Source organism: Mastacembelus armatus, chromosome 6 (assembly GCF_900324485.2).
Source record: "Mastacembelus armatus chromosome 6, fMasArm1.2, whole genome shotgun sequence".
Classification (NCBI taxonomy): domain Eukaryota; kingdom Metazoa; phylum Chordata; class Actinopteri; order Synbranchiformes; family Mastacembelidae; genus Mastacembelus; species Mastacembelus armatus.
The window spans coordinates 12,688,521-12,713,501 of NC_046638.1; the positions used below are offsets into that span (position 1 = coordinate 12,688,521).

Consider the following 24,981-nt stretch of genomic DNA (forward strand, 5'->3'; position numbering starts at 1 on the left):
CACAGGGCTAATACATAAAGACAGACAAACAATCACCCCCATATTCACACCTACAGGCAATTTATAGTCCTACTAGATTTTATTGGGGTATAATAGAAATAAAATAGGCATGATACTCTCAAAACCAAAACCAAAATCATTCCATTCACTAAAACAAATTAAATTTGTTCAATTCGTGAAGATACAGTCTATCTATCTATCCACTTAATGTCATTTTAAATAAAATTTTATGCAGAATAACTCACTGTGATTTACACACTAAGCTTAATGACAAAGGTTTGACCCCCATTGTAACCCCCCACACACAACTCTCTCTGGGTTCCTCAGCCAATTAAGTCCTTCAGATTTCAAGACCAGTCTTATGCCCATCAAACAGGACAAGCAGAGCGGGCATACTGCTTTCATGAAGTAATTAGCCATCTGCAGATGGTGCTCAATAAAAACAGCCCTAAAACAATACTTTCTAACCAAATTTAAATCCATCCAAGTGGTAGGAAAAAACAGAAAACACCTGGTTGCACTGATGGCAATTTTAAAAAATAGTTTCCTTAGACCCTTGGGACTATCCTGTCAGCATTAAAGCTATAATGGAATGACTTACTTTGGCCAGTTGTACAATTATGATAGCTGGTTTCATTAAATAATTTATACATTTTTTTTCTTATTATATTTGTTGACTGCAGTTTGTTCTGTTCACATTTTTATTGTGTTCCCATTCATCTCAGTTGTCTAGCCTGCAAAAATCATTTCATGGAGTGATGCCTGCTCGTATTTAAAATAAGCCTGCACTAAGTCCAATGAACACTGAAACTGCAGAAATCTAATTAAGTGAGGTTCTACCACTGAACAGTTCAGGATTTGTTCAATTCAGACATTTTAAGATGAGATGATGATGATGAGATGCAATAAACTTTATTCATCCCCAAAGGGAAATTCATTTTGTGCACTGAAAAGGATCTGTTGTGGTCTTTCTCTCACTATGTTGACATCCTGCTTCAACACAGAAGAAAAAGTAGATTAACACACATGGCATGAGTTGGAGTGGGATGCCACATCTAATGGACATTTTTCTCAAACAGTCATTGTAAACACTCATTAAAAGGTTCTGGGAAAAGGTTCTTTGTTTTAGCTCAAGTGCTTAGCTGTGCATTCTGGTGGTTAAAAATATATATTAGTCAAGTATTAGGGTCTGTGTAAACACCAATGTACTATTTAGCTCTGTCAACTGCATTAATATTTATATAATTTTGACAAAAATAAATCAATGTGTTCAGTGTGGAGGACTAGGTCATTTAATTAAAGTTTTATGTTGTACTGAGGCCCTGTGATGGACGTCTCAAGAGAGCTGGGATAGGCTCAGCAGATCCCTGTGACCCTAAATAGAAATAAGCGGGTAGATAATGGATGTTGTCCTGAAACAAACAGACAAAGGCATAAGACATAATAGCATTTTGCCAAAATGGCTACTTTTTTAGAAAACGGGCTTATAAAAAAATATGAGGCCCTTTAGGTTGGCCCATAAATGTATAGCTAGAAAATGTTGTTTAGAAAGTATGATTCCAAAAACAAAACTATACTGTCTCCTGCCAAAATTTGAGGAGGTACCACTGTTTAACACACATTTTACCATCTGATTAAAGATCTGGCTCTCTAAGGGGACCTGTCCACAAAAGCTGTACCACTGGCTAAACATGGTACTGCTCTGCAGCTTTGATCAAGAGCTCCCTTCATAATGAATTATGGATTAGACAGCACTGAGTGACTCAAACATCTACAAGAATTTGGTTCTTTTTCATGATTTATTTTCTGCAAATAAAGTTTTCTTTCAAAGTGCATTAGTACAGTTCGGACTTGGCACACAACAGATGTCTTAAATCTCGTCATTTCTTGACATTCTGTACATTAGATACTGCAAAAAAAGACAAAAAAAAAAACAAAAAAAAAAGGGCCCACCATCGTAAACAGCACTCTAAATTTTAACAATCACCTATTGTAATTTTTGAAAATGCTCCACTGACTTAACAGAGACATCGTCCTATTTGTAAACTATATTCTCATTGGCAGATGAGTAATTCCGATTGTAAGCTGCAGTTTACAGACGGCTAAAGAAACTTTGTGTTTTCATATCCCAGGATAATTTAAATACTTTTGGTGATTATTAGCAATCACATGACAGTCATGCATGTAATCATCTTCAAATAGCATTTATAATACCAGTTATTACCTAATGTCTGAATCTGCAGTGTTTTTACCTATTGATAATACAATTATTTTGTGACCATGAGAGAACAAAATTTGTCATGCAGATTATTCGTTTGTCAGCAACCATGAGACAAAAAAATAGAATTGCATACATGCACAGAAGCTTCGATTTTTGAGATTAAGACATAAATGTAATAGAAAAAGTTTTCATCCATAATTTTCATGCTTGCTAATAAAGCTATTCTGCTTTTGTACCAACAGCCTCTTTTTCTTGTAAGCAAATTGGAATGTTCCCTGCATTTCTAAAGCTAAACACTTCTTATTGTAAATTAAAAAAAAAAAAAAAAAATCTACAGGAAAGTACACAATCAATTATGTCATGACATCATCTTTTAAGACATGGAAATTAATACAAACGTGGCAGGTCCAAAAAAGGCTTAGTGTTAAACATCATGTAGATATACTGCAGAAATACACACTTTTTTCAACACGATCTGCTGTGTGAGTTTTCAGATCCATCACTAAATCTTCTCTGGTGGAATACAGTTTGTTCAGTCTGTCACATACTGATAATGGCTTTACATTTCCCTTGGCTTTATCATACAAGAATGTGCTTCAGAGATTATTTGGCAAATTATCATCAACCATCACCCCTCGGAAGAAGTAAACTACATACTGGTCAAGTAAAGAGAAAAGGCAACAGTAATTCAGTCTGTAGCAATGGATACTAACAAAAACATGATTTTGTTCTTAAACTGAGAAAAACTTCCCAGCAGGACTGGAGAAAAAAAAAAAAAACTGTTGCAACACATACTGAGTAAGTGTTTATAGTTTTATGATTTTTTTGTAACCTTTAGACTAGGAATGCCCCTCAGCTCCAGAGGCACTGCAAGAAGTTTAAGAAGGTCAAGAACAGGGAAAGACAAAACACATTACAAACACATTTACCATAAGAAAAAAATGTTATATTGAAATAAATGTAGCATGGCCCTGTTTCCATGATTCACAGAGGATGTGTGCAAAGAAACAAACACTTAGTTAAAATGTTATTGCATCAATGAAAACTAATGGAGTGGAATGTGATCAAATTCTCACAATAATGTCACAATAAGATCTGAAGGAGTTCCATTTGATACTATTTCTAGACTTTTTAGCTCAGCCCAAAGACTGGAGGCAGGGGGAAGTGCCTGCCTAACTTCACCAAATGGGAAAAAAAATCCTGTTCCATAGAGCTAGGTAAGGCAGCAGGGAAACAATGGCTGCTTTCCTTCATAAAGGGAACTCCATTAAATTGTTGATACTAAAAAGACATTTAATGTGAATTGGAATGGATTTTATTAACTCAATATGAATTTAAGGAGGCAGTTTGTTTTAATGTGTCCATCTGTGCTCCTTCTTTTAACATTATCACTGAGTAAAGCAGCTGACATTCAAACAAACAGACTGGGTGAACAAAGCCCATATCATACATACAGCAGAAAAACACAAAGCCAAAATGAAAAGACTTGTAAACTTAAAAAAAAAAAAAATCTACTTGATTTGACACAGTGGTCTCTTTCTTCTACTGACCAACTGACTAAAGCAGACACCACAATGAAGGTATATTCTCTTTCCCTGATGCACCAGCATCAGACGTCAACAGACCAGCCACCATCTGGGGAAAGTTATTGCAGAGCAATGGAAATACATCTTCCACTGTGCCCAGCTGGCAGAAGTACCTGTGTCAGTTTTTTATGTCTCTCTGAGAAACTGCCTATACTCCTGTGAAGTTTTTCCAAGTGGTTATTTACATTTGACTTAAGAAAAAGATTAAGTCCAGCTTGCTGTGTTGTAGAATAACTCAGGGTCAGATCTTTTTCATGGTGCACTGCCGCTACTGACTGGGGAGGTATTTCATGAGACAGCTACAAGTATTACACAGAAATGTGGAGACAATTCTGCTGTCAGAAAAGAGCAAAGCTTGATAAAGGGCTGTAATTGGATTACATCTTGATAACGTCTGTTTATGTTGCTTAACGTTTGGCAAAACTCTTCATATTCAAACAACGAAAAAAAAAGCAGGAAAGAAGAAAGTGAACAGTTAGAACAGAGACAGATCAGTGACCGTTTTAGAGCCAGTGAGCCGTTGCTTCTCCCTGACCTGTCTAACAGCAGCACAGGATCACCTAGTTAATTCACAGCACCAGATAATTACCAAACTATGGATCTTCCATTCTACTGGACAGTCTCTGATTCCAAGTGCAAAAGCAATCACCATGACTTTTGCCTGACCTTTTCCTTACTCACACCCCAGAGTCTGTATACATGCCATTGATCAGGTAGTCAACCTGGGTGTAGTCCTTCCTCCTGTAGCTCTCATATGCCTGCGTGACAAACACAGCCACTGTGACCAATAGGAAGAGCAGGCCGAATAGCAGAACAGAAAGTAAAGATGCTGTATCCACGAGCTGCCTGGTCAGTAAGCTTCCCTCTACTTCTACTATGGTAACCCTGGTTGCTGCACCAAAGGGCTCATTGTGCTTGATGGAGGTAATTACACTGCTAACAGTTATGGTAGCAGGCACCTTAGATGATGAAGTGGTGTGAATTGGTGTCATTCTAGTACTTGAGGCATTTGGCAGCGGCATGACAGCTGATGAAGATGATGATGATGAAGGCAACATCTTTCTCCCTGTGGTTATATTAACAACTGAGTTAGCATTTGGAAGTGCAGCTGTTGCATTTTTGGTTGTTGTAGGATGTGTTGTTGCTGCGGTTTTAGAGGTTGATGGTGCCGTGGTTGTTGTAGAAGCTGGGGTTTTTGTGGTTGTAGGAGTTACTACTGTAGTGACTGTATGTACAGCACCAGCACTAATATCGGTTCCAGTGTTAGAAGCCTGAGTGGGTGAGCCTGCGGTGGTAGGAGGAAAAACAGCTATGGGCTGAGTGCCACTCTCTGGTGATGGCAGCTGATGGTCTGGAGGTACTGGCTGCTGACTGGCTGTGGATGACCCATTTCCTCCTGAGGGCTGCTTAATTTTGACTAAGAATGTTACAGTGTCATTTAACTTGTGGCTCACAGAGGTGTGGCTGTTCGATGTAGATGAGTTAGTGGATGACCGGTCCTCCTGTGTGGCTTCCTCCGATATTTGCTGTAGATTTTTGTTATCTCTGCCTGGATAGGCAGGAACAGGAGACAACTGGTTTTTGATCTGACTGGTGCTGGCAGAGCCAGAGGACGGACTCTTCTGCATGTCACTGGACCTGTTCTTTGAGGATTCCTTAGTGGTTGTATTTTCACTGACAGAACCATTATCACCTGGGGAACAACAAATGATTAAGCTCAACAATAAGGAATCAAAAGATTATGATCTTAAAAAAAATAACATCCTACAGAATAGACAAAAATGTTTGTTACCCATGTTCACCAATTTCAGTGACAACCCAGCTAGCATTTTAAATTTGTGTTTTCCAAATGTCAGGATCGGGCTCAGGCTCTTTTACTGCTACCGCTGCGTTTTTATACATGAATACACATAGTCCACAGTGGCACACATTCATATCTTCAAAGTGAGCATGGTTGATCTAACTCTGTTCTAGAGTTATTCTGGAGCTGAAGCTCTAGGATTCCCACCTCAGATCAGATGGTGTTAGATTCAAGAGTTTGCTTAACCTGCTTTCTGAAACAGCATGTAAACACTGTCCAATGAACAGATCTCCTCCATAGCCTAGTTACTTGAGTGGATGTGAATGTGCTGATTGAGCTCATACACGTCTCTCTTTCAAAGTAAACAGCAGAGTAAGCAGGGTAAATCAAACTTTTCAAACCAGGAGAAAAAAATGAGAATTGAAAAAGCTATTTCAAAACTCACACACCTTTGTGCATCCAGCAGATGCTGCTTTGTTGATCTGGTCATTTTTGTCTTTCAAATATGTTGGCCTGGGTTTGCCATGAATCTACTGTACAGGTTTGATTTGATGTGTGAATGTGGGCAAAACAGTTTTCTCTTTCTGCAGTGTTTTGTTTTTTTTTTTTTTTCTAAAAGCAGCACCAGTGTTGTCACATTGGTGAAAATGTTTTGACCAATGTGACAACTGATGTTTTCTTTTCTTAGGTTACAGTGCATTACAGGCTTTCAGGGCCATCATATCTGTTTAACTTTTCACAATAATAAACGACACATGGTTTCTATACTTGGTCTGTTGCGAAACATAATTTTTTACATTAACTGCTAAGTGATACTTTATTCAAAATCTTTTGCCCCTGTATAACGAAAGCTGTATGTACCGTATTTTCCATACTATAAGCTGCACTTTTTTTAACTCCTCAGGTTTGTAGTGCGACTTATATAGTGAAGCAACTTATATGTGTATATCTACAGTCATTTCGTAGTCACTTGTGTTAGAATGCACTCTTGGCACAACTGAAGACAATATCAGACTGACAAAAAAGTAAAAATGCTTGCTCCATGCTAAAATCTAACTCCAAGTGAAAATGCTGACCAAAACAAAAAGCTACACTGCAGACTTCAAGCTGCAGGTAAAAAAGTATGCAGCTGAAACAAAAATTGTAGTGAGTGTTGGCATTCAGACAACCTAAGAGGAGGCGTACATACTGTTTCACCCTCCCCACACTGATGTTGGCACAGCTGTTAAACAAGGAATGGAAAGAAGGCATTTCGTAATGCACGTCTGCTTGTTGTTATGCCTAGCCTACTTTCTTCATAGGCTAATGTAGACTATAATAAGTATAATTAGAAATAATTAAATAAAATAATTTCTGAAACCCAGCAACAGTTAATACAGCATGAGTTTCCATGCAAATTAATTCTGGTTATAATCTAATCTATCCCGGTTATGTGTTACCTGAACATCATACCCTTGTTTCAGACACTTGGAAAATCCATTATCCCAGCTTTGCGAAACCTAAATACTGGACTACTGGCTACTGGACTACTCCATCAAAAACCAGGATATATAACAGCCTTATCTAGGCTGTTATAACTGACTGATGGACAATGTTTTGATCATCTACACAAACACGAAGAGGCTTTTTTCATGTTCTGTGTAAATGCCATGTCCTGGAAATGATCAAAAACAAGACTCAAGACCATGATACCTGTGCACATGTAAAAGCAGCCATTGATATTAGCCTAAAGCTGAGCTTCCCAGCTTGAACAGGTTATTGAGCATACACAATGTTGACTGGAATGAAGCTGGTGAGGGGCCATGTGCAATGAACTAAAGTGTCAATTACCACAGGATCTGACTAATAGTTTGTGCTGTTGGCGCCACCTAGTGATAGTATATTTACACCTGCATTAAGAGGTTACTCTGTAGGTTCTCTTTTCTCCTTCAAGTCTCTGAGTAGATTGTTCAGAGTGAAGACAAAAAGAAGTATGTTGCAAAAAAACAAAAAAGTTGTCTTCCCTTTTAGAAACACAATAAAGCTATCACCACAGAAGACATTCTGTTCTCCATGACAGTGAAAAGAAAACAAACCTAGTGTGGTACACTGGTATTGCAGTGGTGATATCATCTGGTACATTCCATTGTTTAAATATAAATCCAAACCCACACTGTGGATCGGACTGCATTTTAAATACTGAACAGATGACAACAGTTTTCAGCTATTCAATGAAAAACAACTGCACCATGGCATAGTTTTAAAACACTACATATTTTTTCATAATAGCATTTGTGCCACAGCTCTTTAGTGTATAAATCCTTGCTCATACTCACATGCAGTGGAGCAGTTAGCTTGTGTTGCGTTTGGCTGACTTTGGGGAGTGGGTGGTGGGACTGGGAGGTCTTCAGACGTTCCCGAGGACGTGACGTCAGTGAGGAACAGCACCAGGCAGAGAAGGTGGACACACACCAATGGGTTTAGGTGGATCCTTGAGTAACACATTGACATGGTGGGCTGGGGCGGAATACCACAGACACACATAGGAGTAGAATGGCTTCATATATATGTGCACACTCAGCAGGTACAGTCAAGTGTACAGAATCAACTTGCACACACAAGAAGTTGAGGCTCAGTGAAAATGGAATGATGGAAAGCAGGAGGAAGTGAAGGCAGTTTCCACGTTCTGAACCTAAAAAAAAAGACATCACAATGTATGGACTACAATAATCAATCATTTCAATATAGAACGAAAATCATTCGTACATTTGGTAACACTATTAATCCCAATAAATTCATAGCCATTAAACTCTCCAAACTTTAAAAACAGAACAATCCTATGTTTCTGTATATTAAGCAATTAACTGTGGTTATTATTAAACTATTATTACTAAAGTCCAGCTCATAAGCTTTAGATCAAATTTTAGCTACAGTGTCTGGTTTGAGTCACCACCTGCACTGTCTTTACAGACGCATGAAGTGTGCCAGAAACAATTCATATTTCACTGTAGGGTAAGAAATCACAGATTATAATTAAACTCAACACAGTGCTGTAATAACTCCATGAAGTTTATTCAAGCAACTTAATCTATCACAGAACAGGAGACTGATATAGCGGGTGCAGTTTTACTCTTAACAGTGAGCTGCTGCCTTATGTTTCACAGGGCATGTTGAGACTGATCGTCTATTATGAGGAAGTGGGTTGCAGTCAAGAGGTAAATATATTGAAAATGCCCCTAGTCGCCGTTACCAGTATGAGTTATCCTGAGGTCTCCTACATGGACAAGTGAGCACAGCGCTCACAGCGACCTGCCCAAAATGTCAACAGGAAATATTGAAATGTGCCTACGTGGAGCAGAAATACATCTGCAGCTACACTGGCTGCACTTTATGCCCGGAAAGGTCTCGGGACTGAACTCAGACACACATCACAACAGACGTTTCAGAGGAGACAAGGACAATAGTGTGATTTTGAAAGGCACCAAGGCTAACATTAGTTCAATGGCTAATGCCAAAGTTTAGTAGTTAACCCGATACCGTTAACAGAAGCTCAATCTGCTGACTGAGCAGTTCACTCCAGGTAAACTAGATGGTGTTCAAACGCTTTATCTAACGTTAGTTAATACGCCGATACACCGGGTGGAGGTAAAAGGAGAAATGGTCTCCCCAACAGGAGACATTAAAAACATTAGACTGTCAGTGCTAAGACTGGCTTCTGTTTGTTAGATAGTTTACCTTAACTCAATAACCGAATGGCAGATCAAACTCGATCACTACAACACGTGGGATTTGGAGGCTTACCAGATAAATGTCGTGACTCCTATTCAAGCACAACTGCAGACACAGATTGAACTCAACACTTCCTGAAAACAGAAAACCTTCTTCTTCTGCTGCTTTATTTCAGGCAGCGCACACTTGTATTTCTGCCCTCTGCAGCCCGAACTGAAAGATCAGACTACTTCTGTATCAACGATCATTTCTGTTTCATTACCCAGAATACCCACAGTCACTATGTCTTTGTTAAACAAATTTTATTTAATAAAAAATCTGCTTTGAAATAATTACACATTTATTTATTGATTGATTATTGGTTCCTTGCTTGTAGTGGTGTCTTAATAACTTACATATATATTCTCCCAGCATTAAATTGAGGCAACATTTTCATTATAAATGTATTTATAATGTAAATCCTGCTTTGCATATATATCTTCATCCCATATATATGAAGTGGAAGGTGCATTTCCTTTCTCAACATCTTGTCCATTTTAACTGCCAAAACTGCTCCAGTCTGGGAATGGTGACTTTTTTAAGTGGGGCCACTCTGGATTTGCCCATCACACAGGAGTAATGGGTTTTACCATCTTCATTCACCAAGACAAGGTAGGATGCTGTACCACAGGTGTTTTCACTCGCATCTGAGAAATGGTGTAACTGAGCTGTGTGTCCAAATTTTGCAGGTTTTACACCTTTCCAATATGAAGTCTGTGGCAACGTAGTTTGGCTTGACAGCTGTTGATTTCTTCATCCCAGCCTTGTTTTTCTTTACATAGGTCTCAGATGAGCAGCTTTGCAGGAAGGATAACAGGTGAAAAGATGCTTAGCTGGAATAGATGACTAAACCTTTCTGCTATTGCTAACCCATTTGGTCAGGTTGAATCCTCCTTCCATGATTAGACTATGCAGATTCTTTACCAAGGCGACTGCTTCTTTCTCTGTAGGTGTTGATCTCAGACAGTCCTCTATGTAGAAATTGTGTAAAACTATTTTAAATGGATCTGCTGTTTCTCTTCTGTCCTCTGCTGTCCTCAGGAGTGAATATGAAGCAACACTAAGGGACTATGCTGGAACAAAAATATGTACTGTTATTCTGTAGTCTTTAAGGGATCTAAGTTAGTGCCAAAGCCTCACTTTAACCTTAATTTAAACCCTCATTAACTAAACCAGGTAGTGAAATAATTCTTTTACCATAAGATGGACCTAAGAAAAGGCCATAAGGGGATGTATTTCATGACACCATAGAGTAAACAGTATGCCTGTGATAAGGGATTTAGGCTGTACAAGGTCGTTGAGCAGCTTCAAAGAGGCCCCCCTCTCTCAAAGTGCTTCGACATAGTACATAAGACTCAGAACAAAGAACGATAGGCAGTGATGCCTGGGGACTCACTCAGGTTTACGTGTTACTTTTGCAAGCGCATAATAAACCTTTTTGGCTCAGACTTTGTCAACTGGAGAGTTTGATTTCAAACACTGGGAGAGAAGAAAAGAAAAGAAAAAGTGTCTGTGGGAGTTCGACAGCTTCACTTGGCCCTGGCCGGAGAATTTGCCACGACATTATTGACTGACTGATGCCAATGTAAGATAACATTAGGGAAAAAAGAGGAAAAAGAAACACCATGGTGCAGGATGAATAAGAATGTCATTGTTTAGTCTCTGGAGGAGGAAAAATTTGGTTGATAATACATAGGGAGCAAAATATGTTGATTGAAGGGGATAAAATAAGTTCATGAAGTAAAAAGTGAGCTGGGGAAAAGTGAAGTTTTTGAAAGAGAATTGAGAGAATTATAGTCTAGCGGGAGACTTTCCTTGGAACGACTGGGAAAACGACGTCTCTGGCCGCTATAAGTCGCTAGGAGCCTATGAGGATTAGCAACGTGTATGAACCATGGCATTATGTGAAAGAGCTGATCGGATTCAGTGTGTGTGTGTGTGTGTGTGTGTGTGTGTGTGTGTGTGTGTAGCTGCCTGTGAGAAGAGAGCGCGAGTGAGTGGGGGTTTGTGTGTCTGTGAGGAGAGTCGGCGGTGGAGTAGTACTGATAGTGAATAGCAGTGATAAAATAAAATTAATAAAAAAATACAGTAATAATAAGTGCACTATTAAGAATACCATAGAAAGAAAGAAAAAAAGAGTAATGATGGCAATTATAGGGTTAAACTATACTATAAGAGCAGGGAGATGAATGGCAAGGAAAATAAGTGTTAGAAGTAATAAAAGGGTTTGTTTTAATAGAGAAGAGATTGATAAAGCCAGTGTGAGTAGATCATTTGAAATAGCGTAGGAGTAGTGTAACGGGGGTGAAGAAGTGAGGGAAGGTATAACTGACACAGTAATACCAGCTGATAAATATCATTTTGAGCATCATACTGATGTATTAATACTTTTTGAAAACCACACAGCATCGACAGTACTTGACTATACCTAGCTTAACTTCATACCAACAGTAACTCTACCTTAGCTTAAAATGAAGTATTAGCTTAGTTATTGTCATAATGTTAAATCAAATTAAATATTAAATGTAAGATAAGATCATATGTGTGGAACACTATTCCCTGTTATCTGGTTCTGGTATTTCTTCTGTTACAACACCCAAAAGCAGCACAGTGACCTGCTACTACTATTACTGTTACTGCTGATGCTTCTTTTCATTCTTGTGTTGTAACAGCAGTTGGCAACGAGCAATATAGGTGCATTACCAGGGCCGTCGCTAGTGGGGTGAAAGGTGGTGACAATTATAGGGGACCCCACTGCCCAGGGGGCCCCACAAAATCCAGCAGTTATACTCTATAGTTCTGTGAAGAATTCTAATATTTATATTAGTTGTATGCCATATGCCAGAGATTTTAATGAAAACCACAGAAACATGCAATTTGATGAAAGAAGTTTTCCAAATATCTGCTCTTCACCTCTCCCTAAAAATGGTTTAGTCCGATACAAGGTATTTATTAATTATTCAGTCAGTGACAAACATCTGAGGGACCCAATAAATCGTAAGTCCCACCCTAGCTTGTGAATAGGACCATTCAGTGTTGACGAAACAGCTGAAGTTAGAGATTAACTTGGTGGAAGAGAAGGAGACTGACTGACCAATTGAAAATGAAACGAAAACATAATTTAGGGTACCAGAAACACCATGAAAAGGAGAGGGAGGCCAGAAGAGCTGCTGCATCCCAGTCGCTCAAGACATTCGTTACGACAGGTTAATGTAGCCTATTGTCATTTCGCTGCCCGATTTATTTTTGTGGGAAAAGTACCATCTACCGCTGTTGGGCAGGTACTGTCATTTTTTTTTCATTACCAGGTGGGGGCCCCAAATCTTCTAGCTATGGCACTGTGCATTACCTCCACCTCCTGCTTCAGAGTATAGATAAGAAATTAAATCCTACCCATTATACCTGTTTTTTTCTAGATACTTAAATAAAATCATATTTACTCCATTTTATATTTCTAGAATTTCTAAAACTAAAATTGTTCATTTCAGCCCTTTTCATTTCCTCCTTCATCAGCTGTCTTTCATGCTCATATTTCTGACATTCAACAGTGACATGAACCTGACACTGCTCACATAAATCTACTGGGTGGTTGCCTATAACATTCAATGAGCAGGCATTTCCACTGTGCCATTATGCCCCTGGCAATATGGAGATGGCTGAGACACACCCCAGAAACACTGATGACATCTAGTGTGTGTGAATAACTCTCTCTGTCATGTGTATTTATGGCTTTGTGAGGACACTCATTTACATAAAGCATTTCCTAGTCTCGTAACCTAACCTAACCTTAACCTGATTCTAACCCTAACCCAAAAACTAAATCTAACTCTCAAACACAGGTGACAGAAAGTGGGAACGGACCAAAATGTTCTCACTTTCCTAAAATGTCCTCATTCCTATAGCAAGTTGGTCAAATTGGTCCTCACAAAGACAGAAGAAATATACCCACTCACAAAACGCGCGGACGTGCACGCGCGGACGCACACTCTTGGGTCTAGTGGCACGTAGAGAAAAAGTGAACGTCAGGCGACAACTGTATCAGTATCATTACACTTGCTGCTGCTGGCGTTTCCACTATCTCCCAGTCCTTCAGGCTAGCAACACTGAACGGTCACTATGCCTCTGCCAGCTGCCTCCCGCCTGCTAAGAAGCGCGCTGAGGACTCAGCTCATCCCTGTGGCTAATGTGGCGTCCAAACCTGCCAAACATAATGTCACTGTAGGGGTGAGTTCATGTTCACTCTTCTTACTTAAACTTGCCAATCAAATACATCATCATCGGGCAGGGGAGCACATGTTCCCGCCATGCGTTTTAAACCCTCATCTTGCATTTGAAGTGTCAACAGTAATTAACGTTATTTGGCGTCGCAGCGCACCTTACCCTGACATGACTGAGCAAAATCCTTTCTACATCGCTGACTTTCCCTTAACTACGTTAACCTCTACATTTCCTGATAGTCTCATATTAAAGACAAAGATTCGTTTTTTAAATAAAAGTCGGACTATTATTTTCCATGGTCAACTTAACACTTTCGATAAGTGCGTCACTGTCTCGCCATTATTCCGCTTAATTCCAACACGTAGTCAGCTGTCAGTGTAGACAAATGGCAGTAGCGCCAAATGTTCACCCCGAAATGTTGACATTACACAGTATGTAAAGCCTAATGTTTACTGCACTGACTGTTGCAGTTTAATGTCGCTGCAAGCAACTCTGTAAACTCTAATATATTAATATTGTAAGCACGTGCCCTGTTGAGCAGGTGCTCAGTGACTGACCTTGATGTTGACATGGTCATACATGGGGTCTAATGTCAAATGAAATAGCAGATTTGACATAGAGTCCACTATTGTTTATCGTGAAACATGACAAACAATAGTGGCTTCTTACTCAGTCATACTGAATGTCTGATTGACTTTACAGTTAGCTCACCGCAGGGATGAAATGTAAGTCTACATTTTCTCGGTTTCAATTTAAGGTCTTTGTACTTTACTGGAGAATTTCTTACTGCTACTTCATACTTTAAGTTAACTACAATTCAGAGACAAATCTTGGATTTTTTTACTACATTGCAATTATCTGATAAGTTTAGTTCCTGAGAATCAGATGATTAAAAAAAAAAAACAGCATTATCAAAAATGTTATTGATTCTGGTGATGTTCACAAACTACGGAACAGTATGTAAAGTAGCTCAAATTCATTACCTTTAATCCAATAGTATCATATACTTTGCAGGACTCTTACTTGTAGTATTACAACTTAAACTTTTTAATCAAAGGATCTGCTTGCTGCAAAATGATGTTTGTGTGTTCACGGCTTCAACTGTTGGTATTAAAGTTGCACAAGTCCAATCAGGTCCCCCTGGAATGGGGTTTCGAACTACAAAAAAGAAGATTGTGAAGCATTTTAAATCTCATTTAGTTTAGGCAGATAAATCAACTATTTGGTCTCTAAAGAAAAATGAGAACTCTCATCGGTTCATTCCTTCAGACGTTGTCTGTCTAGTCTTTTTAAAGTCTTCTGGTTTGAAATAAAGCTGCAGGTAAGAGTGATCACTGGGGACAAAGTCCTTCCCCAGCGCTTTTGTCCATTCCTGGCTTTTTCGTTTACTTTTTGGGAGCCTGTACACACAAAAAGGCAATCAGAAAGTCACTATTCTTTCATAGTTATGCTTTTGTTATGTTGGCCTTAATACAGACATAATGTTATGGTAACATTATGTCATGTCAGTACCATAAAGCAGTTTAACCGAGACCTTTTCAGGTTAATTAGCACACACAATGACAACCACTTGAGCTAGCTAGCTTAACTTGGCACCAACAGTAACATTATCTTAGCTTAAAAAGAAGTATTAGTTAGTTTAGTTATTGTCATAATGTTATATCAAATTAAATATTAAATAGTGTAAGATAAGATGAGTGAAACACTATTTCTCGTTGTCTATTTCTGGCAGTTCTTCTGTTACAACACCCAAAAGCAGCACAGTGACCTGCCTACTACTACTACTTAGATGATTTATATGACTACTACTACTAGTACTGCTAGTACTACTTCTCTTTCTTGTGTTTTAACAGCTTTTACCATCCAGCAATATAAGTACATTATTGCCACCTACTGCTTCGGAGTATAGATGAGAAATTAAATCCTACCCATTATACCTGTTTTTTTCTAGATACTTAAATAAAATCCTATTTTCTCCATTTGGTATTTCTAGAATGGATTTAACACTAAAATTGTTCATTTCAGCCCTTTTCATTTCCTCCTTCATCAGCTGTCTTTCATGCTCATATTTCTGACATTCAACAGTGACATGAACCTGACACTGCTCACATAAATCTACTGGGTGGTTGCCTATAACAGTCAATGAGCAGGCATTTCCACTGTGCCATTATGCCCCTGGCAATATGGAGATGGCTGAGACACACCCCAGAAACACTGATGACATCTAGTGTGTGTGTATTTCTCTCTAGCGATCTCTCTCGCTCTCTCTCTTACACACACACACACACCTGTATTTATAGCTTTGTGAATGTCTTCATCAATTAATCCTGATCTTTAGTTTTATTTGATTATTCTTTTACTGAATAATGATCAGTGGAAAATCAGAAATTCTTTGCTAATTTTAAGCTGCCTTTTGGGTACTGTGTCTGTTAAGATAACACTGGTGCCATGATAAGTCTGTCTTAAAAACAATTATGTAGAAATGTGTAAACCCAAACTGTGTGACTGAAACCATGTTTAATTTGTTATTCATGCTAAAACTCAGGTATCATAAATAGTGCACACATTAAATGTTACCTTACAGTATACTGTTACGCATTTATACAGAGCTAGATCAGTACGGGACATTTAAGATTGATATTTAACATTTCATCTTAGTTTGGAGTATTTAGCAACATACAAGCCAACACCAATTTACATATATACTATCTGTATATGTATATGAAATTAAGTTTTCTTTATAGTTTATGTTTACATTCAGTGTTACTCACTAAAACACAGCGTACACCCTCTGGGTCTAACAAACAAGTTAAATGCATTTTCTTCCTTGTGAATCATGCAGAGCACAAACATTAATCACGTTACTGAGTGACAAATGAAGCATCACAGAGAAAGGATATTCACACATCTCCTGTCAGCAACTGCAAAGGGAAAAATAAGCAATTTCAATATTCCCTCATGGTATTCCCAAAGGTAACAGAAAATGCTACCCTAGAGAGATAGGACCAATGTTACTTCTCAAATTTGTTTCAATTATTTTAACTTTAGACAAATGAAAGTATTCTCATATGTTGATATACATCTCTTTGTGTCTGTGCATGTTCCTTAGGAGCAGGCGATAGCTATGGCAGTCCTGTTTGTGACCATCCTGGCCCCCTCCAGCTGGGTACTGTCTCACCTGGAGGACTACAAGAAGAAGGTGTAGAAGAGGTTGAATAAGAAAAGGCAGGGCAACCAGGCACCATTCCAGCCCAGGTGACCCAGTCAACCAGAGAGCCAGTCACCCAGGACACCCTGCCCTAGGTCTCTTGCGCTACTCCATCTCTTACCTACTGAAGAGAGTTGATTCCAGTTTTCTGCTTCAAGCTGGTTTCTGTACTTCTGAACTCTGAAAAAATGTGTGTGTACCTGTTCACCTTACCAATAAATACATGATCAGTACAAAGAAAACATGAGAGCATGAGTAGTCTTTCATTGTCCTGTAAATGTTGTTCTAATTTGAATAAAAATGACACCACTGAAGTTAACTTCTATTTTCACGATTGATTCAGCCATTCGTTTTTTTAAATGAGTGGATTAAGTGTTACACGTAAACATCGCAAATTCAACCCACATTTACTCAGTCTATGTGAAAAGCAGCAAAACCTTGTACTGGAGAAACTGCAACCAGGTCAGGTTTGCCATTAAAAAACTACAGACTAGCTGTGTTTTTCAGACTGACACGTGTGTTTATGTTGCCATGGTGAATTGTTTTATCGCAGCTATTTGATTGTGGCTTTTTATGGTTCCAGTGCACACGGTTAACTCTGGAACCAAAAACTGAAAGACTCTCCCATCTCAGGGTTAATCAGCTCAGTTCAGGGCAAAAGTCTGTTTGTTAAACCTGTTTTCAGGAATACATGCTTTAGTTGATCCTGAAGTTCCTGTTTTTTCCTGTTCGACAGCGTCTGAGAGCAGTCGCTATTAAAGGAAAACAATCGTTTTAAAGTGCAATATTTTTAGATAGAAAAATGAAAACTATGTCGCTCAACAACGGACAGTGATTACGCGGAATGATGAGAATGATCTTTACATGTCTGAAATGAGAATTTGCTGCTCGCCATCGTTTATTGTACAAGTTAGACATTAGCGTTAACGTTAACGTTAGTGAAATAGGAAGTGATTATGGACACAGACTCCCACAACTGCTCAATAAAGGAAGCTTGTAATTACGAGGCTATGTCTTTGCAAGGTTTATAGGCATTTCTGATATTTGTTCTGGTGTGGTCAAAGCGCTGCTGCCTGTCAGAACCTAATCGGGGCAAAAACAAGTACAGTCATGACCTCAAAGCAAGTTGTGTTGCTAGCTAGCTAGCTCCGCTAGCCTCATACTAGCTAGTTCCACGGCGAGACCGAGTCTAAGTCCTCTCATCGACTCATGGTTTTAAACGTCTGTTAAACGTGTTTCCCTCATGTTGTCAGTGGTGTGAGCCATGCAGGATAGGTACAGCGAAATAGGATTTGTCCAGCAAATACTCGGTTTGAATTTAGTACCAAGAAAAAACGGCACACAGCAAGGTAACGACACATCTCTCAGCGACTTCTCAGGTAGGCTAACGCTCCCTAGCTTGTTAGCTACGCAGGCTCCATATCGGTGTTGAAATACTTGGCTTGAAATACTGTATAGTAAGGATAAAACCATACACCGGCTCCTTTCTTTCTTTCCTTGTTATCTAACGCACTAAAACTTGTATTGTTTTTAATTCCAGTGAAAACATTCTTGAAGTTTGCATTTTAGCGTTTAGCGTTAGCTTTGTTCAGTAAGTAACGTTACTGTACGTTCGTCAACCCATTTTGTTCGTGAGCTTCTTTTCCTGTTCAAGTGAAGTGTTTGAATCAGACCTGGCCGAGCCACGCTGAACAAACGAGTAATTGGTCTAAGTAAACGTGGTTAAAACTTCTACATCAGGGCAAACTGCATTGTGTTTCGTACTCTCCCATGTCCTGTCGGGAACTTTTGAGACACTGGATGCTCATTCCTCAGTAGCTCACAGAATGGCGGTGTGTGACAACATGAGTGTGTTTTTGCAGAGATGTGGTATGGAGTGTTTCTGTGGGCAGCGGTTTCCTCTTTGGTCTTCCACCTGCCTGCAGCCCTGCTCTCCCTTGCCACGTTGCGCCAGCATAAGATGGTCCGGTTCATGCCCATCGCCATCCTCCTTATGGGCGTTGTGGGACCAATTTGTGGTGGTGTTCTCACCAGTAAGTCTCCTGCCTAATAAACGCCTGTATTTATGCTCGACTTTGATATAGATGCACCACCAATCTGCTGAAAACCGTTGGAGCTCAGGTTGACTACAACCTGAACATTAGATAACATTTACTACTATAGCAGCATAAGAGCTGCAGCACTGATCCAATATTGTATCTGCATATTGAAATAACAGATGTAACCTCTAAATATGGCACAATCCCACCTGCTTATTTTCATTATTTATTGATTATTTCACTAATGTCCATTTTTCTGTCTTTTTTTTTTTTTTAAGGTGCAGCTATAGCAGGAGTGTACAAGGCAGCAGGGAAGAGGATGATCTCTCTGGAGGCTCTTGTTTTTGGTGTTGGACAGTCATTTTGTGTCCTCATCATCTCCTTCCTCAGGGTACTTGCCACCCTTTAGCAGAGACTTGGCTGGCTGGACTCGCAGGTATCTGGTCAGTCTAGCACCAGTTGCACCTTTTTGTGCTGGGAGTCAAAATCTGGGCAAATCCTGGGACACATAAACCACATGATTTCATTACTTACTGAGAGACCAGGACCAGCTTTAAAAGAAAACAGTGTGTGAACTGATGGTGTGTGTTATGCAGCACTAGGGGTTCTTTTGTCTGTTTGTTTTTGGCTAACTGTGGAGCCAGATGTATTTTGCCTGCTATAGGACAGTACAATGCTGCATTCACATCATAGGGCAATCACACACATGTAGTATAATCAGTTTATTTAGTAATAATAATGAAGTTTGCTGTTATTCCTGTATGATGTGACGGCAGAATGCTGTTCTCCCCTGTTGCCAGGGGTTACAGGTTAGCATCTGAATGACACTAACCTCTCTCAGGGGCTCTCTCTGTGTGTATGTGTGTGCATGTATGTATGTATATGTATGTATATATATATATATATACACACGTCTTTCTATGGTTGTGTGGACACGTTTTACTCTACCATTGTTGCGTGGAAATTTTGGTGTTGTGAGGATGTTTTGGCCAGGCCTCACAACTTCAAATGGTTTTTTGCGGGTTAAGACGTGGTTTTAGAGTTGGGGTTAGAATTAAGGTAGGGTCCAGGGAATGCATTAATGTCTGAGTGTCCTCACAACTATAGGGAGACATGACCGTGTGTGTGTGTGTGTGTGTGTCTGTGTGTGTCAGTCTTGACAACAGTTTGACTCCATGCAATGATTATGCAGGCTGACGGACTGAAGCACTCTTGAGACAGAAAGATGATGGTTGTATGCAAGATTATGGCTTTTCCCTTGAGGCCTTAATTTCTATTTTCTAACTTCCAAAGTGTTTTTATCTTCAGGGCTGTCGGTCTTTCACTCTCTCTTGCTGCTTATTTTGTTTTTATATTTACTTTTGGTTCAGATTCATTGAAGTGTGACTGTATGTTTCTGATTGCAAATTAGCACCTTGAACATGTCCCCTTAAAGCTTTCTAAGCAAATGTATTTACATGACATTTTTGGAAAGTGTTATTCCCCATCACAGCCCTGCAAACACAGCCAAAAGAATGTCCTCACAGTTTCTCAACTCATCTTTTTTGTTTAGTGTCAATCAGTCAGAGGTTTGAACACAGGGTAAAAGAGTAGTCCAATTACTGAACACAACCAAACTTTATCTTTTTTTGCTGTTTGGATGACAGGATGTTGTACAGATGTCATTTTATGCCATTCTGTTGATTTGTATATATTCTGAATTATGTCCAAGTCTTTGTAGCTTTTAAATCTTTATGACCAAATATAAACCTATTCTTTTTTTTCTGCATTAAATGTGAATACAGTGGTTTGACAAAAGTGTAATCCCCTGTGATTCTTATGGGATCATTAAAATTCAGTCTTCCGTGAAGGATTTAGTTGCTGATAGCTGACAGGTGCTTTTGAGTCAGGATCAAATACTGTATGCATTCGCACCTTGCATATACAGACGTATACAAACTTTCAAAACAAAGTAAATGTAATGTTGTTTGCCTAATAACTATTTAGTAATGATTTAAAGCTAGCTGTGGATAGGTGTCATGTTTCACAGTGATTTGGATTTGGCTGCTTCTGTCACCACTGCAATTGGTCACTTCCACAGATCATCATCCTGCGGAAAAGTTACTTTGATATCAGCCACACATATTTTAGTTCCATTTACTTTCACTGAATATAATAAAAATGTATTCTTTTGACAAAAACCTTAGGGCCCTAAAGCAGAAAGTGAGCTGTGGGCATCCCAGGGTGTCCAAGCTACTTTGTTTGGAATTTAAATATATTTTAGTGCCTAAAACTTCTGCACAGGACTGTATTTTCCAGAAAGAAATGGCTCGAGATTGGAGAGTAATATTAGAAAAAAAAAAAAAACCATTGCTGAGCTTGATAATTTCATAGTATATACCCTCATAAAATCATAATAAAATATTTGCAGATGGAATGAATTTCATGAGGTTTATAAAGAAAAAAACAATACAACTTAATAGCCAACCAGTTTATTTTTACTTCTTATAAAAGTTGTGTATTCACGTTCTAAGCAGCAATAGGCACTTTAGTCTCAAAGAGCATTCTCATTGTAAGTTGGTTCCCCAGATTTTCTTTTCAAAGCTTAACCTAATTACTAAAGCAGAATGCCTGCCAAGATAAGTGTTTAAATTAGATGTCATTTTGCGCACTCATACATTCTAACAATCTTCGGTGAAATGTGTTGAAACTTGGATTCATCTGTGATGGCAAAAAAAAGTTTGGATGAGCATGATAAACTTCCTTCAAAGCCAATGTATAGATGATTTTAAGGAAATACTTTTACTGTTTGGAGAACGGCTCTATTTCAATTGCTGTGATCCTGCTGTACTGTAAAACTACTTTTGGTCTTTGTATTTTATTCACACCAAGAAATTCTCAAACCAGGACAGAGCTCAGGTGGTGCTCAGCCTCCTGGCCCTTTTACCCTCTGACTTAAGTTTTCTTACAGCAAGATGATTCTTTATATTTTTTAAGAAATAAAATAAATTAAATTCCTGAAGGGCAATTCAGGAACTACGTTTTTCTCTTTTTTAAGAATTTTTATTGTCTCATGGCATCAGAACTTCTGACACTTCATACACTGTACATTGCTCGTTTTAAAAGGCAACCTTTTAATTAAAGCTTTGATAATAGACCTTTTTCTCTAACAAATTATATTTTTAAATATATAACATTGCTTTCACAATTAGTGAGCTATTTATGTACAAATAAAAGAGAAAATACTGACCTTTTTGCAGGTTTTTCTGCTGCAGCAATGAATTGCAGGGTGCTGACATCAGTGTTCTTGAACTATGGCCACCACGAAAACTTTTCCATAAGAAATGGTTTCTTAAATAGATTCTAAGGTTTCACTAAATTTATGCTGGTTTTCAGTACACCAAATAATATCTGGTGGGGTTTTGCAAAGGACCTAATAAAACCTAAGCCATAACATGGCCAATAAACCATTTGTGAACACCACTTAGTTTTAGGAATTAAGATAAAAATTTAATTTCTTTTTTTTTTTTTTTTAAATCAGACAAAAAAAGTGGGGGTTCAGTTAAACTGGCATCTCTGAAGATGAAGATTATTACCAATGCTGGTACAGAAAACTTACAAAATTATGTTCTTTGGAACTAAAGTCATGGACAAAAAAAAAAAAAAAAAAGTACTTGGCTCTGAAACAAGTTGAAACTGACCAAATTATCTGGTCTCCACAGTATTTGTTCATTGTTAGTAGTATAGAAACTTTGTTATAGATTCAGCACGTAACACGTCTTAAATCATAAACAGAAATGCCAATGACAAAATTTGATATTTAGTAGCGACATATTGACTTTCATGAGCTTCTTACATCTCTCATCTGACAGTTGTGCTCACTTTTGCAAGATGGTGCAGTTCTACATTCCCAGGTGATTGTTGATGTGTTTTGGGTTGCTGTCCTGCTAGAATACCCATATCCTTTAGAAACACTGAAATCTAAAATACCTTGGTATGGCTACAGATGTCTTAATGCCATGCACAGAATCAAGACACCCGGTTATGCTAATCAGACTTCTTGTGTATTATTTTCAGATTCTGTACTATTAAACAGGCAATGAACTAAAAAGCTGTGGTGACCATATACTTTGGTCAATTTCAATGAATCTTCATTGTGACATTCTCAAAAGTCCAAGATTGCCAATATTTTGAGCCATGACTGTAAATCCCAAGCAGCGATTCATCAGGATAAACAAAAACCTCATTTGGTCAGGGGAAAGGAAGCACAGAAAGGAGAAGGAAGGCTGCAGAAGAGTATGATTTCTAGCAACAGATAAAACATTGAGCCCAGTGTTCTGCTGGAGGTTTCTTCCACCTAAAGGGAGTTTCCTCTCCAGTGTCACCAAATGCTTGCTTATAAGGGATTCATTGGGTTTCTATGTAAAGTGACTTGAGATTTTATTGTGATTTGGTGCTGTACAAATAAACTGAACTGAACTTCATCCCAGCCACAGGTGGCTGCTTTGGTGACGGGTTTATGTTGGGCTCAGCTAATATTATATGGACAGACTAAAAGATTTGCTACCTGTCCAGATTAGCTGATTTTCATTCTCTAAGTAGACTACCATTCAGGTCAATGCAAATGTTAGTCATTACTTATTAAGAAAATGTTAGGAAAAGAAAGTTAAGCATCTGGCACCTTAAAGAAAATTCTCCTGAGACCAAACCAAACTACTATATGGACGTGGCAAATGTCTGATATGGCAGATATTTAAAGTTTAAGTTTGGAAAGTCTTAAGACTTCCAAGTCAACCCAGTGCCTTGTAAAGATGGTACTGGTATCAGTTTGAACACAGCCTAAGTGTAAACACCTGTGGTTGGAACTTATTTCTGAAAATAGCAATTTAAAATGTTAAGTACTGATAGTGATTTCAGCTGCTAAACTAGTCCCTATATAAAAATGCCTGAATCTGATTGTATAATTTCATTTCATGCTTGAACTCAGTTATGTGCACCATCTAAATGCATCTTTAACCTGCATTTGAATTTGGTAAGTGTGAATGTTATCTAAAGGGAAACCCCTGAATTGAGAACCACTGATCTAAAATGCACTTAATAGATAAAAAAGCAATTCTTGGCCAAAGAAGAGGACTCTGAAGAAGTTTAGTTAGGGCTAAAAAACAAAAAAAAAAAAAACACCCTCAGAATGAATTTTCAGCTTAAGCTGAAGATGACAAACTGTATCTCTCCTGTTATTAAGCCTTCTGCAAGGTAGAAACCCAGTTACCATGAATGCAGCCTGCAAGAAGGGGAGAGTGTTGGTATGGCTCTTTAGTAACAAAACATAATCTACATTCTATAATAAATAAAAATATACCAAAAAGCTTGTCAAATCTTACTCAATGCAGAAGAATACAAGAGAAAAACATTTACAAATAATATCTGAAGCAAAATAAAACTAGGTGTGGTTTTTAAAATTTGTTTAAATTCACAGGAGCAGCTTTGCTCAGACAGAGCAATGGTGGGTGGAAATTTTAAATGTAACAACAGTTGTATTAAGTGTCAAGACTATTATGCAGGATAACAGATCCAGCCAGCAACAGTGGTTGGTTGGGTCATCAGCTATTCTTGTTTCTGTGGTAATTCATCTTATGTTTGTGTATACATTTTTCTTTTTATAAAATATTTTATTCATACAATCATTTCTTTACCTATAGCAACATTACTGTGTAAATTTGAGTGGCAAGATATTGGTTGCACATCACCTCATAAGAACAACTGAATATAAACAAAAGAAGAAAAAGAAAAAAAAAAAAAAAAAAATTTAGTATGTCTCTCATTTTGCCTTTCAGTTCATCCTGTGTCTGTACACCTGTCTGTCATTAATGAGCTGATGGGAGTATTGCTGGTCCTGGTGGGGGGGCGAGTGATTGGTACAGCTCTGAGCAGTGGCTTCCACTGGCTAGCCAAGAGGAGGGCCCTGCATGGCAAAACAGACTGGCCATTGGCTGACATTAGGTGTTGATCAGGCTGGCCCATTTACAGTTGGCTCTGATGACAGGGCACCCTGGTCCAGTCTGGAAAGAAACAGAGATAGAGATATGGATCCTTTTGAGGACAAAGTGTGTATGTGAGATTGTGTTCAAAGATCAGCTTGTGGTGCTAATGAATTGTATTGCATTATACTGACAGTTACTATT

At 38.5% G+C, this 24,981-nt stretch overlaps 4 protein-coding genes across 11 annotated transcripts in view; 2 read left to right on the forward strand and 2 right to left on the reverse strand.

Annotated features, from left to right (window-relative positions):
• Window positions 1-1,813: 1,813 nt before the first annotated feature.
• c6h11orf24 (chromosome 6 C11orf24 homolog) lies at window positions 1,814-9,458 on the reverse strand. Its single transcript, XM_026312400.1, has 3 exons — window positions 9,389-9,458; window positions 7,924-8,279; window positions 1,814-5,500 (listed from the first exon to the last, which is right to left on the reverse strand). Exons 2-3 carry the CDS (start codon window positions 8,129-8,131, stop codon window positions 4,485-4,487), a joined length of 1,224 nt encoding a protein of 407 aa, XP_026168185.1. The 5' UTR covers window positions 8,132-8,279; window positions 9,389-9,458; the 3' UTR covers window positions 1,814-4,484.
• Window positions 9,459-13,336: 3,878 nt separating this feature from the next.
• Window positions 13,337-17,025, forward strand: cox8b (cytochrome c oxidase subunit 8B). The gene is made up of 2 exons (XM_026311833.2): window positions 13,337-13,579; window positions 16,683-17,025. Exons 1-2 carry the CDS (start codon window positions 13,472-13,474, stop codon window positions 16,776-16,778), a joined length of 204 nt encoding a protein of 67 aa, XP_026167618.1. The 5' UTR covers window positions 13,337-13,471; the 3' UTR covers window positions 16,779-17,025.
• A 284-nt stretch (window positions 17,026-17,309) lies between these two features.
• On the forward strand, window positions 17,310-21,210 carry tmem170a (transmembrane protein 170A). Of its 2 annotated transcripts, none has more exons than XM_026311832.2 (3): window positions 17,310-18,130; window positions 18,644-18,814; window positions 19,099-21,210. In XM_026311832.2, the coding sequence occupies exons 1-3, from the start codon at window positions 18,046-18,048 to the stop codon at window positions 19,227-19,229; spliced, it is 387 nt and encodes a 128-aa protein (XP_026167617.1). In that variant the 5' UTR covers window positions 17,310-18,045; the 3' UTR covers window positions 19,230-21,210. The 2 variants fall into 2 exon arrangements, with proteins under 2 accessions (XP_026167617.1, XP_026167616.1); XM_026311831.2 differs by having other exon boundaries at window positions 17,321-18,160.
• Window positions 21,211-21,848: 638 nt separating this feature from the next.
• Window positions 21,849-24,981, reverse strand: part of ppp6r3 (protein phosphatase 6, regulatory subunit 3) — a 35,979-nt gene continuing 32,846 nt past the window's right edge. For all 7 annotated transcript variants that reach the window (XM_026311828.2, XM_026311826.2, XM_026311830.2 and 4 more), the window contains one exon: window positions 21,849-24,858. In XM_026311828.2, the coding sequence (XP_026167613.1) occupies window positions 24,807-24,858 (52 nt within the window). In that variant the 3' untranslated portion in view covers window positions 21,849-24,806. The remainder of the gene's footprint in view (window positions 24,859-24,981) is intronic.